The sequence below is a fragment of the Lycorma delicatula genome, chromosome 5 (genome assembly GCF_047948215.1).
Source record: "Lycorma delicatula isolate Av1 chromosome 5, ASM4794821v1, whole genome shotgun sequence".
Taxonomy (NCBI): Eukaryota; Metazoa; Arthropoda; class Insecta; order Hemiptera; family Fulgoridae; genus Lycorma; species Lycorma delicatula.
In genome coordinates, this window is record NC_134459.1 from 143,876,573 (window position 1) to 143,894,925 (window position 18,353).

An 18,353-nucleotide genomic window follows, 5' to 3' on the forward strand; every position below is an offset into this window, starting at 1 on the left:
GTAAAGAGACCGTGGATTTTCTAATCTAGATAAAAATAATATATTTGCAATAATAAAAAAATACGTAGAAAAGAGATATTATAGTCGTTACGATTGAAATACTGACAGAATAGTCATACATGATTAGTATGTAAAGCGAGTAACCATGCTGCGCCTACCAAGTAGACGTTAAGTGTCATCGAGAGTAGGATGAACGACGAAATCCATGTAAAAATGTGTAATCACACCAGACATTAAAGTAGTAAAGTAGAATTCATTATCTACTTAATGAAACTAAAAACTTACTAAATAAACTAAAAACCGAATAATATTTACTGTTGTATGATAGAAGCCATGACAAGGTAGTACAGAGTGATTGTAAAGTCGCGCAACCAAAATTTTTCTACTTTGTAGAACGCCTCCAGGCAACAGTGGGCGTAGCACCAAGCAGTTTGTTTAGTCCGAGCAGCAATGTCTTTTACGCAAGAACAACGAATCTTTATTGTTGTGAGTTACTGCGAATCGAAATCGTTCGAAAAGTGTCAAGAAAATATTTTAAATGCTTTTCCAGATGCTAACGTGCCAAACAAATCCGCTATATGTCGTTTATTTAATCGTTTTCTGGATGCAGGTAGTGTGGTTGACTGTAAGCGGTACCGGCCGTCCAAGTGTTTAACTGACGACAGTCTGCAGACGATAAATGAAACGCTTCTTCGTTCTCCAAAAACGTCTCTTCGAATACTTTCTAACCGGATTGAACTATCTTACGGAGGTGTTCATAATAAGGCTACTAAACTTCTAAAATTACATCCGTACCGGATTAACGTAAGTCATCGGCTCCAAGAACCAGGTAAGGAGAAACGAATGCGGTATTCTCGGTGGTTTAGAAGTTTCATTCGAAATGACATCTGTTCTTGACATGGCTTTTTTCAGTGATGAATCTTAGTTTCATCTTAGCGGATATGTTAACAGTCAAAAGTACAGAATATGGTCTTCAGAGAACCCGCATGTGTTCCACGAACGGTCATTACATTCATAAAAAATTGAAGTGTGGTGTGGTGTATCTCATCGGAGAAATGTCGGGCCTATCTTTTTTTCAGAGACCATCACAGCTGAACGGTGTCAAGAAATAATCATGCAGTTTGTAACTTTGCTACATGCTGATGAACGTGCGGCCGCAACAAGACGGAGCAACTGCACACACAGCGAACAGTAATTTGCAGTTTCTTCGGGATTTCTTCGATGACCGGATAATTTCTCGTCAACGACCTCCTCGTTCACCGGACCTGAGTCCTCCCTATTTTTAATTATGGGATTTTTTTGAAAGATAATGTGTACTTAAACAACCCGCAAACATTTGAACTTAAACAAATTATTGAGACTGTATATCAAACATCACTGCTGCTACAATGAAAAAGTTCGCATACAACGTACGAAAACGTTCAATGCATGCATTGAAAATCATGGTGGACTTTTCCAGCATTTATTATAAACTTGTAAATAATACTTTTGTAAATTAATAAAAAGGATTTCTAAAAAACAATTTGTTGTCATTTGGGTTAGCGTGATTTTACGATCACTCGTTATATAACGCATTAACATAAATATGTTTAGGTTACATTTTTTTGCAGTCGTGCGTGATGTTTTCTTTAATTTCCTAAACTGTTTAAGTTTTTGATGGATTAAAAAAAAAATTTTCTTTATAGTGAGCCTTTGTAAAGACGTACAATATTTTTTCTCAAAATTGATAATCTTACTGTGCATGATGTAATTACGAAATCTACAAATCCTAGAAAAAATATTATACTGTTTAGGTCTATTTTCTTCCGAACTACAAATTATCAAAGTTTATGCTCATAAACCGAGAAAGTATCGTATTATTTTACAAATTTTTTTTCATGTAATAATATTTTAAGCTGTTGGTTGAATCTCATTTTGACTGATAGATGAATGATTTCCGAGAATGAAATCAAGAAAATAGATTGAATTTTATTTTGTTATTTCATTTACCAGAATAATTGAATAAACTTTTCTCGAGAAATAAGCCGTCTAAAAGAAAATCCTTGAGGTTTTTCATAAGTAGACGGTGAACTTAATTTTTCTTAACGAATTAAAAGTTATGCGAAACCAAATAGTCTAAATATTACTAAAAGTCTTCGTTTAAGAAGGAAAAATTTTTAAATTTTGTAGCTATGTGAATAAAACGTTTTGTAAATTTATTTGAGAAAGATTTTGTTATAAATTTATTAAAGCAATTCCATATTGAAAGATGATTTGCATTGCATGATTAATATGTATAAATTAGTCTTTTATATTTTACAGCTTAATTTTTGTAGCGATTAAGTCGCTAAGTCACATCAGTATGTGATTAGTGAGCTATACTACAGTTACCTGTTTAATATTTCCTATGATTGAAATTCCGAAAACTTCCTTTTAAGATTTTCACTTATCCAGATTAGGCCATTCGTTCTGAGATATCAGTGATTTAAAAAATGTTAAAAGACATGTGAATAACATAGTTTTTAGTTTTATATATATATATATATATTTACTAGATAGCAGCTCCTCTTGATGAAAAATAATTTTTATAATATTTTCTCTCGATAAATTATTTATGACATTTTTGTGTTACTCGTATTCACTTAGCTATAGGAAATAATTTCATTAGATGAAGATGAAATTTCAACAACCTTTCAAGAAATTTATATTTCATTTTGAATCTTGAAACAGATGGAAAGGTAAGCCGATGGTTTTTTTGTAAAATTAGTTTATTGCTACTGAGAACCCACTTCTCAGAAAAATTTCATATATAAATGATTAAAACAAAAACCAGTAGTTTTCATTATTTTTTTAAAATTTCAAACGGGTGGTTAATACCTTTCTCTTTTTGTAGAATTTTTTTGTATTTTACATTTAGTATGGTTTACTGTAGTGAAAAATTTAATGAGAAATGAATGTAAAGAAATAAAATTTGAAAACATTGTAGAATGTCTTTGTAGTAATTCAGCTTGACATAAATACGTGGACTGATTGCATTAATATCACCATTTAATATTGAGTTTTACATTTTAGAAATAGTCATATTACTTAGTATCGGTTTAAAAAAAAAATATTTTTATAGATTTGCATTTGAATATAAAATATATATGTATAAACTGTATGTACTTTAAGAAGTTTTATTTTAAAATTTTATGACAGCAAATTAAAAAGAAAAAAAAATTTACGATGACTTGATTGTGATTGTGTAAACTGTGACAAAAGTTATATTATGATAAATTATCATTTAATAATATTATTAAAAGTTTTAACAAATGGACATTTAATTATTATATGACAAAATGGATATGGCCTCACCGATGACATGGGTTTGGCAAAGGTTTCGTAATTCATTCAGAGGATTCCGTTTCAATGATGATGAGTCTTCGGTAAGTTAAAACTAAAAATTTGAATTTTTAATTGTAGTAAACCTCATATATATTGCTTGGCCTAAGTGTTATAGCAACTCTGGTTTTATAAATGAAAATTTTAATTTAATTCCTGGTATCAGATGAAAAAGAGTTTTGAACCTAATTTTATTTTAATCATACATCCAGCTTTTTCAGTTCAGTCACACAAATTTATCTAACTGGGAAAAATATATGTGATATGATACTCTTGTATGTATAAAAAAGGACAATTTAAATATAATAAAATATATATATATATATATATATATATATATATATCAAACTTGGAGAAGGAAAAGTATAAAATATTGACTAGGCTTTTAATTCATTTTCATTGTGACCCTGAGTTTAGACTAACATAATGAATTCTCTGAAATCTGAAAATTTGAAATTTTTTCACAAAAAATTATAATAATGCCACAGGCACATTAAAGATTTTCATAAAATAGCCTACCTAAAAAAATTTAGTCACATTAGCTTAATTTTTTATCGTATTTTCATTAATATATCATAAAATATTATTTTAATATTAAAATACAAACTAACAGTGAAAAGTGCCCAGGAACTGAGGATATGGTATCTTATTTATAATAAATTTCAGTTTCCTAACGATAAAATTAATTGTTAATGTAAAAGTAGGTTACAAATTAATGAAAGATTAGGTTCACTTTCAAGAAAAAAATACTTAATTTATTAAGTAGAAAAATAAAGTATAGAAAAATAAAACATTCAATTAAATCTATTTTCAATAGAAGGATGACTCTCACGACTATATTTCTGCTGTTAAAGTAGGTCTCTGTTAGAGTAAATCATATGCGAATTGAATTCTTGTTTCCTATACCACTAATTTACCTACTCATCTTGTATTCTTCTAATTTCTATTGGAATCCATACATTGTTTTCACTATAAGTGGTTAATTAAATGATTTGGTGTATGAATTAATTTTTATAAAATTAATATAACATTTTTCGTAATATTTATAAGTTTTGGCACTTAAAATAGAAAATTTTGAAATTGAAAATGCATATATATAATATTTATTGAAAAGTTTTTAAAATCGACTACACTACACTTTATTTTAATGTAAATAGTACAAAGAATTTATCTGAGTATGAGCTATTCTTCTACCCTTAAGCTTCTTCAGAGTCTAAAATTTTACAATTTTTAAAACATAGTATGACATAGATATCAAAATTCAAACGTATAAATTAGTTAAATAATTTTTTTCAGCGTTACAACATATAAAAAGAAATGCTTTTTGCTTTTTCCCCATATGATGGAATTTTATTTGATATGTATATACACACACACACACACACACACACACACACACACACACACACACACACACAGTGTAACCCCGCTATAACGCTATTATAGGCTAACTGCGTTATTTCGAGAAGTAAATTTTAAACCACAATGGGGATCAATTAAAAAATAGCCAAAAATCAAGCAATAATAGTTTAATAGAAAAAGCCAATACAGTATAATGTGTACTTAATAGAAGTGAGAGAAGTAAGTTAAGTGAAGAAGATACGATATTTTTTCTTTGAATGTAAATTATTTTTTAAAATAACAAGTTATTGTTTTTTGTTTTGCGGTTGTATGTTTCATTTTTATAATATATGATTTTACCCTTTGCAAATCCAATAAATGACGATCATCACTAACGCTTTATTGTTCCATTCATGTTATTACACTATTTATATTTTCCAGAACGTATTTTATTGAGGGTGTAGAAGACCTCTCCGTAACAGCAACCTCTGCAACACCTTCCCCCTTCTTCCTCCGACAAATTATCGTTAGGTTGTAGAACGGAGTTTACAGTTTCTTCGTCGGTCATGTAATGGGCAACGGGTGTTTGATGGTCTTCTTGAACCTACTCGTTGAGATCACTTACAGACTATTCTTCTCCGGTTGAATTTGACAATTCCAGTGCGTGTCCGTCAGTGAAAATATGAACATTTCCTATTTCGATGTCTTCTGTATTACTCTGTGACAATACCCGACCATTAATTTTTAATCGTAGTAGAATTTACGTTAGTCCATGCTGTTCCAGCGATGTATACAACACTTTTTAATCACACAGTTTTAATAAATTCTGTTACTTGTAATTCTGAATTAACGATAGCGGTCAGTAGCTCTCGTCGGTAATAAGCTTTAAATGCCCGAATAACTCCTCGGTCTAATGGTTGGATCAAAGATGTGGTGTTCTTTGGTAAAAATATTGCGATTATTTTCCCATCTTTAGATTTCAGCAAGTCGGTAGGCGGATGAGCAGGGCAACTGTCAAGAAGTAAAGCTTTCTCTTCCGATCTTTGAACTCGTAAATAATTTTTAACACAAGGCACAAATTCGTCGTTAAACAACGCTAAAAAAATATTACACGTCATTCAAGCATTTTTACTATTTTTAAAAGTAACCGGTATTAACGTGTTTGAAGCAACGTGGGCTGGCATACTTACGAATGATTAAGGATTTTAATTTATAGTTTCTGACTTATTGGCACACAAAAGAAAAGTTCCCTTTCTTTGTTCATTTTCATACCAGACTTATTTGGTGCCCCTTCGCATCTAATGTTTTCGTTGGCAATATTTTTTTAGTACAAAACTGTTTCATCACAATTATACAACTGTTCATCACTGAAGTTAATCTCTTATATAAATGATTGTAATACTGTTTGTGAAAAATTTTTGGCTGCCGTCGCATCTGCTGAACGAGATTCCCCTTTGATATTTACTTTGCCTATGCCGTGACGGATTTTCCATCGCGATAACCAACCGATAGAAGCGCTGAATTCTTCTTCATGTTAATTTTTTCATGAAAATCTAGTGCCAGAGCTGGCCAGATAGCGGCACTGCCTCACTCCGTTTTTGTAAAAACCAAAGGTACATACACTCATTTACAACATTAACATCACCGAGTCTAACCTTTTTGAGATCCAGTTCGACTATTTCATCTACCGAATCGATAAAAGAACGCAATCTATCTTCTTTTTTCACCCGACCACGTGTACTACGTTCAGGCACACCGAATTCTCGGGGTAAACTGGCTTTCGAACGGCCTGCCTTAACCGTTTCAATAATTTCTCATTTTTCCTTTACAGAATACGTTTTTCGTTTAGACGACATGTTAGACAAAAACAAACACTACAAAATCTAATAATTAACCAACGTAATAAAACTTAACAATATTGATAAACACAGTAAAAGCAGCTCGGAATAAATCACAACACGTAATAACATTCAGATACCGTATACTGTACCTTGTATACAGGCAGCACATTGATTGTCTTATCCCTGTTACAGGAAATGAGTCACGTACAGTATATCATAAGAATTTCTCCTGTTACTGTATTAGAATCATAGTTTAGTTTTATTGAATCATGTTTTTGGGAGTCATAGCTTTAAAATTTGTCATGATTTATTGACAGATGTTATATTAGAAGCGTATTGTTGACAATTTCAAAGGATTTATGGTCGGTTTTACACCGATATTGAATAGCATTAATTCATCCAATTTTATTTTTTCAGATATTCAAATTTTTTTGAAGGTTATATCCGCGTTTTTTCCGTATTCGCGGTATATCGAGCCGCGTTATAGCGGGGCTGTACTGTATGTATATAGTTTTTTAATTCTCAAATAATTCAGTTACATCTTGACCACTGTGCTAATAAAATTTAATATTTTTTTTTTTGTCTTCAGTCATTTGACTGGTTTGATGCAGCTCTCCAAGATTCCCTATCTAGTGCTAGTCGTTTCATTTCAGTATACCCTCTACATCCTACATCCCTAACAATTTGTTTTACATATTCCAAACGTGGCCTGCCTATACAATTTTTCCCTTCTACCTGTCCTTCCAATATTAAAGCGACTATTCCAGGATGCCTTAGTATGTGGCCTATAAGTCTGTCTCTTCTTTTAACTATATTTTTCCAAATGCTTCTTTCTTCATCTATTTGCCGCAATACCTCTTTATCCCGTCTGATTTTTAACATTCTCCTATAGCACCGCATTTCAAAAGCTTCTAATCTTTTCTTCTCAGATACTCCGATTGTCCAAGTTTCACTTCCATATAAAGCGACACTCCAAACATACAATTTCAAAAATCTTTTCCTGACATTTAAATTATTTTTTGATGTAAACAAATTATATTTCTTACTGAAGGCTCGTTTAGCTTGTGCTATTCGGCATTTTATATAGCTCCTGCTTCGTCCATCTTTAGTAATTCTACTTCCCAAATAACAAAATTCTTCTACCTCCATAATCTTTTCTCCTCCTATTTTCACATTCAGTGGTCCATCTTTGTTATTTCTACTACATTTCATTACTTTTGTTTTGTTCTTGTTTATTTTCATGCGATAGTTCTTGCGTAGGACTTCATCTATGCCGTTCATTGTTTCTTCTAAATCCTTTTTATTCTCGACTAGAATTACTATATCATCAGCAAATCGTAGCATCTTTATCTTTTCACCTTGTACTGTTACTCCGAATCTAAATTGTTCTTTAACATCATTCACTGCTAGTTCCATGTAAAGATTAAAAAGTAACGGAGATAGGGAACATCCTTGTCGGACTCCCTTTCTTATTACGGCTTCTTTCTTATGTTCTTCAATTGTTACTGTTGCTGTTTGGTTCCTGTACATGTTAGCAATTGTTCTTCTATCTCTGTATTTGAACCCTAATTTTTTTTAAATGCTGAACATTTTATTCCAGTCTACGTTATCGAATGCCTTTTCTAGGTCTATAAACGCCAAGTATGTTGGTTTGTTTTTCTTTAATCTTCCTTCTACTATTAATCTGAGGCCTAAAATTGCTTCCCTTGTCCCTATACTTTTCCTGAAACCAAATTGGTCTTCTCCTAACACTTCCTCCACTCTCCTCTCAATTCTTCTGTATAGAATTCTAGTTAAGATTTTTGATGCATGACTAGTTAAACTAATTGTTCTGTATTCTTCACATTTATCTGCCCCTGCTTTCTTTGGTATCATTACTATAACACTTTTTTGAAGTCTGACGGAAATTCCCCTTTTTCATAAATATTACACACCAGTTTGTATAATCTATCAATCGCTTCCTCACCTGCACTGCGCAGTAATTCTACAGGCATTCCGTCTATTCCAGGAGCCTTTCTGCCATTTAAATCTTTTAATGCTCTCTTAAATTCAGATCTCAGTATTGTTTCTCCCATTTCATCCTCCTCAACTTCCTCTTCTTTCTCTATAACACCATTTTCTAATTCATTTCCTCCGTATAACTCTTCAATATATTCCACCCATCTATCGACTTTACCTTTCGTATTATATATTGGTGTACCATCTTTGTTTAACACATTATTAGATTTTAATTTATGTACCCCAAAATTTTCCTTAATTTTCCTGTATGCTCCGTCTATTTTACCAATGTTCATTTCTCTTTCCACTTCTGAACACTTTTCTTTAATCCACTCTTCTTTCGCCAGTTTGCACTTCCTGTTTATAGCATTTCTTAATTGCCGATAATTCCTTTTACTTTCTTCATCATTAGCATTCTTATATTTTCTACGTTCATCCATCAGCTGCAATATATCGTCTGAAACCCAAGGTTTTCTACCAGTTCTCTTTATTCCGCCTAAGTTTGCTTCTGCTGATTTAAGAATTTCCTTTTTAACATTCTCCCATTCTTCTTCTACATTTTCTACCTTATCTTTTTTACTCAGACCTCTTGCGATGTCCTCCTCAAAAATCTTCTTTACCCCCTCTTCCTCAAGCTTCTCTAAATTCCACCGATTCATCTGACAACTTTTCTTCAGGTTTTTATACCCCAATCTACATTTCATTATCACCAAATTATGGTCGCTAACAATGTCTGCTCCAGGGTAAGTTTTGCAGTCAACGAGTTGATTTCTAAATCTTTGCTTAACCATGATATAATCTATCTGATACCTTGCAGTATCGCCTGGCTTTTTCCAAGTGTATATTCTTCTATTATGATTTTTAAATTGGGTGTTGGCAATTACTAAATTATACTTCGTGCAAAACTCTATAAGTCGGTCCCCTCTTTCATTCCTTTTGCCCAGCCCGTATTCACCCGCTATATTTCCTTCCTTGCCTTTTCCAATGATTGCATTCCAATCTCCAACTATTATTAAATCTCCTTTTACGTGTTTAATTGCTTCATCAATCTCTTCGTATACACACTCTACCTCATCATCATCATGGGCGCTTGTAGGCATATAGACGTTAACAATCGTTGTCGGTTTAGGTTTTGATATTATCCTTATTACAATGATTCTATCGCTATGCGTTTTGAAATACTCCACTCTCCTCCCTATCTTCTTGTTCATCACGAAACCTACTCCTGCCTGCCAATTATTTGACGCTATTTAAATTTAATATTATTGCCCAGTAATTGGATAAGTTATATTTACCTTATTAATTTCCAATAACCGGTTTTTGCAATAACCCTTATCTTCAGTTGGTATTAAATCTACATTTATTACATTAAAACTTACTCTTTTTAATGATCTGTTATTTTTTCCAGAGATTATATAATTTTCTGTTGTTAAATTTTAAATTATTATAAACATACAAGTAATTGTGTACAAGTAACGGCACAATTGAGATTTAATCAAACCTACAGTAATATATACATTATTTGATTAAATTGTTTTTCTTAATACTTTAGAAAATTGTTATTTGTAGATTCTGAAGTTGTTTGTTGAATCTGGATCGTTCACCAAGTCGGGTTTATTGCTTTTAAGTGATAAACGATCCAGACTAGCACTAAAACTGACTGAACATAACCAAACAGATTTAGTGCTAAAATTTCATCAGTATTTTTTTAAAAAAATCTGATTTGTTGGGAAGAAATATTTAAAAAAATAAAATAATGATAATTTTTATAATAGTAAAACAATCATTATTTTTAGCATATACTTTCGTTACATGATTTTTATTTATATTTTGTCATTTTACAGGCCCGTGTGCGCACAAATGAAGCAGCAACATGCAGCGCATGTAAAGTAACAATTGAAAATCATGCTGGAGCTCCCAGGCTGTCTTCTTCTTGTCCTTTCTGTGGTCAGCCTTATGGTCCAGTTAGGCCACTTATACAAGAAGCTGTTCAAGCATCTGTTGGTGCTGGTCGTGTACGAAGCCATCGTTCCTCCAGCGATCCTCTAGTACCCAGTTTCCGTCTTCCTCCAATCGTGAGTCATTTTTGTGGTTTTTTTTTAATTTAAGACATTTTTTTGTTAGTAATTGGATTATTGAACTTATTATTTCCAATTACTTTCATTAGAATGTTTTCATAGGAACTTTGTTATTAATAAATCTGTTTAAAGGAGATATTTTATTTGTTCAGGAAGCAGAACAGGAAGAGAATCGCTTGGGAGCTAGATTGAATTTATTGTTACGTCCTGGCTCTCATCAGTCACTTCCACCAGTACCAAAGGTATGAACAAGGCAGTAATATTAAGGACTAATATTTTTTCTTTATTAATATTTAATAAAAAAGAAAATCAATAACTACTCGTGTGTTTATGCATATTGAAGTTTACTTCTTAATAAACACAGATGTATTTATTTTACTTCAATGCACGTTTTTACACAATACAAACTTGTTAATCTCAATCACATTAATTCACACTTCTGGATAAACTGTACCAATTTTTAGTAAAACCTTACTTTTTTTACTAATGTGTTTTAAGTAACAATCAGTCTTTTCTAATGAGAGGGTTAGGGCAGGATGGTAATCTGCTTTCTGTACAATCTGGTGGCTCTGCTACACCTTTTCCTTTCTTTTTCCTGTTTAGCCTCTGGTAACTACCATTTAGATAATACTTCAGAGGATGAATGAGGATGATATGTATGAGTGTGAATGAAGTGTAGTCTTGTACATTCTCAGTTCGACCATACCTGAGATGTGTGGTTAATTGAAACCCAACCACCAAAGAACACCGGTATCCATGATCTAGTATTCAAATCCGTGTAAAAATAGCTGGCTTTACTAGGACTTGAACGCTGGAACTCGACTTCCAAATCAGCTGACTTGGGAAGACGCGTTCACCACTAGACCAACCTGGTGGGTTAGGCTCTGCTACACCTAGAACATCTCAAGTAGTAGCGTCTTGGAAGTTGAAAGATGTAAAGTAAGATAAAGTGCCAATTGCTAAGACACATTTAATAGAAATATTTTTGGAGGTAACTGAAGCTGAACAACCTCACTTACAGTTTTACTGCATGCTGTTAGCTTTACTTTTTATTTGATGTTCTTAATATGTGATACCGATTAAGATTCATTTTAAAAACAAAAAAGAAGGTTGTTTTATGATACTGGATTCCATTTATTTATTAATTTATTTACTTTTTTTAATATGGATGTTTCAAAATGGAACTTTCCTGAAAATAGCCAATTTCTAAGTAAAAGTCTTGATTCCATCTGATGCAGAAGTTTTCTTGAGTACTGTATGGAAAGTCTGAATGGATACATGGAGTCTAAATGGATGAGCATTGTGTGCTTATTTTGTAACTCCTTTAGGTAAATTTTGGTGACTTTTTATTTAATAAATTTTGGTTTTTTTTTTTATTAATTTGATGTTGACCAACATTTAAAAAATATCAATTGATTAATTTTAAATCTCTTGAAAATTAAGTAATTTTTGGAAATCATTAGCAATTAAGTACTAGATATACATGTAAAAATATAATATTCCGTACAATAATATATCTATTAAAACTATATTCTTATTTTCTAAATTATTTGTGTCAAATTCAGTTTCACAATGTAGGATTTTTAAGAAATAGTTGTTAATTGGTGCTACAACTTTGATATCTTTGATAACTTTGTCCTTAGCTAAACTCCTCCAACTTCTTACTACCTTTATCACCAAATATTTTCACATTCCAACTGTCCATCTCTCTTCTTGTTGACTTCTTAACCATTCTTCAATAAATAATCAATTCTTCTTTTGCATTTTTTTAGCATTATTTACTCATCCATTCTTCTCCTCCTATATTCCATAGCTAAATAATCCTTTGTGTTTTTGTTTGTTTTACAATTTTCTCACCTCCAACTAAATCCTAGAGCTCTTCACAATTTTTCTACTCATTACCATTTTAAACTGGACTAAAAAGTATCTGTAATGCTTGAACAACAATTTTTATTTTTTTCTGAATGTCCGTGTCTCTTGCCTAAAACTAAGAATATTGCAAACTAAGATACTGTAGAGGGTTTCTAATTTTATTTTAATCAAACGATTTTTAAATCTGTAAAAAATAATAATAATTTTTTCTTTCTTTATTGTTTTATAGTTGGTATTCACCATTTTTTTGTTTTTAAATTTTCATTAATGTCCGGTATTTAAATGTCCCTTTCTCTAAACATTAATTTACCAGAAACTCTTACTAAGTGAGCTTTTTCTTACAAAATTTCCTAAAAATGTTTATTTCAGAGAGAATATAAATGAATTTTAGAATAGATGTTATACGGAAGAATTTTTTTTACAGAGTTTTCAAAGAAAAGTACAGTATTATTTTCAGATGCATGGTGGGAGTGGGGGTGAATATGAATTTTCTTTACATTATGAGGTATGAGGAATAAGAAAATAACTGAAATTTTCTTATGTATTTATAGGCCTATGTATAAAATTCTGAGGCTTGAAAATCTTTAAAAGTTCCAGTTCAATTTCATTGAAATTTAAATATGCTGTAGAAGCGTAAAATTTGATGAAGATTGGTTGAGAAATTCTTCAGTTACGCTCAATTTAAGTTCAAAAAAATTTGAGCAGGGCAAGCTAGAAGCGTGGCTTGTTATGCTGCTGCATGCTGGAACATTAATGTTTCTTTATCTGCAGTATCTGTTGTTAGCAATATTGTTCAGTGTACTGAGGTAGCGTTCCCTAGTTTGGGGGTCATTTTGACTGGATATGTGTTTGAGCAGGGTAAAAGGAAACAAATTAAAATAATGAAAAGTCGGTCTTCTTGCGCAGAAATGCACAAGTTTTTAATAAAATTATATTTATTCCAGAATAAGAAGAAAATTATTCATTGCTTCATTATATCTCATATCTAGCTATTGCTTAGATTTTATTTAAAAGACTAGTCTTATCAAGATTAAAATTAAATGGGATTGTACTATAATTAATTAAGTGGAATTAAAGAGACAGTTTCTATGAAGTGTAGTCTAGTACAGTCTCAGGTCGACCATTTCTGAGATATGTGGTTAATTTAAACCCAACCACCAAAGAACACTGGTATCCACAATCTAGTAATCAAATCAACTGCCTTTACTAGGATTTAAATGTTGGAATTCTCGACTTCGAAATCAGCTGATTTGCGAAGATGTGTTTACCACTAGACCAATCAAGTGGGTTGGAAGGGCACCTAGATAACTTTTAGCAGCTTATTAAAAAAAAAATAAATATTAGCTAAATGCAAGAGTTCAATTAATTTCAGTAAACAAATTTTTGTCTGAAAATGTATAGTAGAAATACAATAAATTTGTGTAATAATTTTTTTGTGCTTGAACTCTTAATTGGGTGTTTTTATAGTGATTTTTTAAAATTCAAAGCCATTTTTTAATAATGTTGATTTAATAAATTTACGCTATTAGTCATTTTATGAGTATAAGATTTATATTGATAAACCTTTTGTGCACTGTGGTTTGAAGAATCTAACTTTGAAAGTGATGTTTGTTACGTATTAACATAAAAAAAATTATGTTGGGAAAAAATCTCAGTCATAAGACTATCAAATCAGTTGTTTTATTGTCTGTTATCTTAAACAATATTTAGTTATAAAGAACAAAGTGAAAGTACCTCTAATATCTGAGCCATATTGTATTTCATTCTTGAGAGAGAAAATGAATGTATAAATTTTTATTTGGTTGAAGTTAGGACTTCCTTTCTTACATCGAAAGCATAGAAATTCTAGTACAACATTTTAATTAACCAAGAGCAATGAAGTGTAGAGAAAATAAGAATTAAGAAAAGTTGAATTCATGCCTGACATATATGGGTGTTCATTAATTAGTCGGTTTTAGCATGTTTTGAAAAACCGTAAAAAGTTATAAATTATGAGAAAAAACAAATTAAGTATTAATCATAATTACAATCAGACAGACAGACAGACAGAGAGAGAGAATTGTTATTTTCTCATTGAATTGAAGAATTTCAACAAAATTCAGCTGAATAGCTTCTTTAACAGTACCTTGATAGTAATTAGTAAGTCCAGAAAGATTGGAAGAGAAAGTATTGACCAGAAGGTCAGGTCATTATGGTAATTGTAAAGAGGTGGCCTGACTCATCTAAAAATTAAAATTAATTTCTTTTCTGTTAATTTTATGTAAAAATTATTCACTTATCAAGTGAAAGATAGTTCTCTACAAACATGATCCTAATCTCTTTTCTCTTATAATGATTTGTTTAGAAGTTGTAGAGATGAAAAACCAAAATTATCACTATGAAAATTCATGCTTATCCTATAAAAGTAAATGCAGCGTATACTAAAGGACAAACCATTAGTTATTATAATGACAGTAATACATTTACACACTGGTTTATATCAGTTTTAGTCAAATATGAAGTATTGGGTAATTTCCTTAAGTTTACTTGTGATATTATAAAGATTCTTTCTATAAATTAAAACAGATCAGCTGTTGCTGATCTGCTGTTGTAAACTCCTGGTCTCCATTGCTACAGGATAAAGATTCAAACTTTGTTAAAGAGTTTAGTTCTAACTAGTTTTTAGTAATAATTTAATTATGTATTAGAACTGTTAAAGAGTTCACTTAATGTCACTGTCTCAGGATGCAATTTAAAAAGATTATCTTGCAAATTGTAACTGGGATTGCCGAAGGCAAATTTAATCTAAAATAAAGAAAAAAGCTGTGACTAAAGAATTTAACTAATTAATAACTTTGTTATTATGTTCTGCTTTTTAAATATATTTATATTTAACCTATCATAAATTATTAGTTAGTAAACAGATACTGTAAAAAAGAAGTAATCGTAACATCAATAAATATTAAATATTTTCACATATTTTTGAATGAATATGTGAAATAATTTTCCTCTTCAGGCCATCAAACCTGCCTCACAGCGGATAAATGTTTGGCCATGGCCCAGATCGAAAAAATATGAATGATTCTTGATGGAATTATTTAGCAGTAGCTTTAGTTCTACTAGAATGAATTTCTCATTACTCCATTATTACTCAACAATACTTCTAATATATTCATCTGCTAAAATACTGGTGAGGTTACTTTTTAACTTGTCTGTGCACTTTTTTTTTTGTAAAACAAACAATACATTATTGTTGCATGCTAATAGAGAGTAGTTTTGGTGAAAATTAACTATTTGGTTTTAATGAAGTAGTGGAGAGTCATTTATTGTTAATGTACAGTTATTTAAATGTGATGCGAAAGGAATTTTGATATTAATAAATATATTGAGAATTAAATCCAGCTTCTTCAGTCAATGAAATCATTAAATGAGTAACCAGAGTGATTTATTTTTAAAAATTTACCTTTTTTGAAATGAACAGTCGAAATTAAATTTTTTGATGATAAGCCTGTTATGATTATATTTAAAATTGTCGTGGTTGATGTAAGAATGGCTCTCAAATTTTAGCTAAAGTTCAAATGATATAACCACTGATGGTTTTTTTTTAAATAGAAAATAGTCCAAAACTATTTAAAAAAAATTGAAAATGGACTTTGATGTTTTCTATTTTTAAATCTATTTCAATAACTGTTTAGCTCTTTTTAGTAACTCTTTCTTGGTATATCACAGTTATGTAATTAATTGAAAATTACATGAAAGTTTATTATTTAATCTGAAAAATTTTGTAATTTATAAATTTTTGTGGAGCTTAGTGGAGAAGTTTCAAATGAAAAATGTCAAGATATGTTGTCCATTAATAAAAAAACTGTATGAAGTATGTTTATAAATGTTGTAAAGAATCATGTAGAATTAATATTGACTGATTGTAAATTGTATGTTTTTTATTTGGGTAGTATGCTTTATTATCAAAGGTTGATAAATATTTGTTCTTTCTTCATGTGAAATGACATGTAAATGGTAACTGTTTTACTGAGAAATCGAAAAATTTTGTGTAGATTAATGTTGCACTATTAAAACCACTCTTTGTTCCATATTTGTTCAAATGAATATTGTTCAAGTTTGTTTTAGCTAAGATGAACCTATATCACTGAAATTGATGATTAGCATCTACACTGTTGGAATATCCTCTTTTCACAATCGCTTTTGTTTCAAGCAGGAATAAAAATAATAACTTGATCTGATTTGTGTCTGTTTATACATTCAATAACACCTAGATTGATTTTAATGAGATTTGCTAGATGAATTTATTATATCTTAACCCACATTAAAATGTAGGCTGTATCTTAGTTAAATTATTTATGAAGGATCTTCCTCAAGCAATAAAAACTTTTTTTCACATTTATATTGCTTTATACTTAGAATAAATCACAATAAATGTATGCTGGATTGGGGGGAGAGGATTACTGCTTGTCTTTATGTGCAGGAGATCGAAAGTTTGAGGCCCTGCTAGACTAGTTATAATGGTACTATAATGCTTATAACATTCAACTCTGCCTTCTAGTCATTCTTTTGTTGGATTCTAATTAACAACATTTCTTTATCTTCTGATCCATACATGTAATAAGTTTCAGTACATTCAGATCTCAAACAAAAACACAGCTGTCCATGGGCCTTGAATCAAGAAAGCTACTTTAAATGATTGGAGACTTCCTGAATATCTATGAATCAGTTGATCAATTTCTCTGTATAACAAAAAAAGGATAAATTGAAAACATTTGAACTAATTTACTGTCTGTTGGTTTTTTTACGATATCATAAAAACCCTGATGAATTTAAAATCCCCTGTCAGGACAAAAATTGAAGCAATCTAAAATTTTGATTTTCTGTTCATGGAAAACATTTTCAGAACTTTTTAACTGATAATTTCTGCCTCTGTACATAATAAAAGTAATTGAAACATGTATTTTGAATTTTGTGGTATTTATTTTAGTGGTCAAACAAAATATTTTTTTTGTGAGAGTTAACAAAGTTACTAAACCAAGCAGTAACTAGATGAAGATAAACAAAATGCTTGTTTGTATCTGAAACTTTTTGTAAAATAAAAAATATAGCGCTATCTTCATGATCTGTCTTCTTACTCTTCTGACTGACAACTATTGACAAACAACATTTCTCTTATTTGAGAAAGAGTCAGAAATTGTTTTCCAGACTTGTTAGTGTAAAAGTAGATTAGTATTTCTAAAATAATGATTTAAAAAGCAATGAAATTATTATTAATAATCAAAGTAATATCAAAATTAAGTTCTGTACCATTCATAATTGTGATTAAGTAATATAATACGTTGTTTAATAAATTTAAATTTTATTTTATTAGGAAGATTTTTTATTTTTATTTTCAGGAAGAAGAGACTCAAGATGATAGATTTCTTAGTGTGGAAACACTTTTTACTGATTTAGAAGGATCACTTGTACAACCTCACTACCCTACAAGACATAAAACACGTGAAGATTTTTTGTAAGTTTGTGGAATGAGTCATTTATTATTTCTTTTATTAGAAAAAAAAATGCTAAGTTCAGTAGTCTGTTTTATAAAGATTAATATGAAGCAAGCTGAATCTAAAATGTAATTAAAATAATTAGATAAAAATCTCTTCTTTTTGTTATTTGTTCAGTAATTATTACTTTCAATTAGTATGTATGTTGTAACATATTTTCTGTTCTAGTCTAAAGAAGTAGTCATTCAATTCTAAAAAATATTGATTTATCAGTAAAGTGGAAAATTATAATAGGCTATATATGCATGGATTTCAAACAAATGTTTGATGCACTCTTGCTCAATACTTATCAAATGACACTAATGTAATTTTCAGTTAAAGAGAAGTTT

At 30.4% G+C, this 18,353-nt stretch overlaps 1 protein-coding gene across 1 annotated transcript in view; it reads left to right on the plus strand.

Annotated features, from left to right (window-relative positions):
* The window catches only part of LOC142325450 (putative E3 ubiquitin-protein ligase HECTD2), a 91,547-nt gene that overhangs the window by 21,979 nt on the left and 51,215 nt on the right, over positions 1–18,353 (plus strand). The window contains exons 2-5 of the mRNA XM_075367226.1: positions 3,178–3,404; positions 10,385–10,615; positions 10,771–10,860; positions 17,869–17,984. Of these exons, the coding sequence (XP_075223341.1) occupies positions 3,318–3,404; positions 10,385–10,615; positions 10,771–10,860; positions 17,869–17,984 (524 nt within the window). The 5' untranslated portion in view covers positions 3,178–3,317. The remainder of the gene's footprint in view (positions 1–3,177; positions 3,405–10,384; positions 10,616–10,770; positions 10,861–17,868; positions 17,985–18,353) is intronic.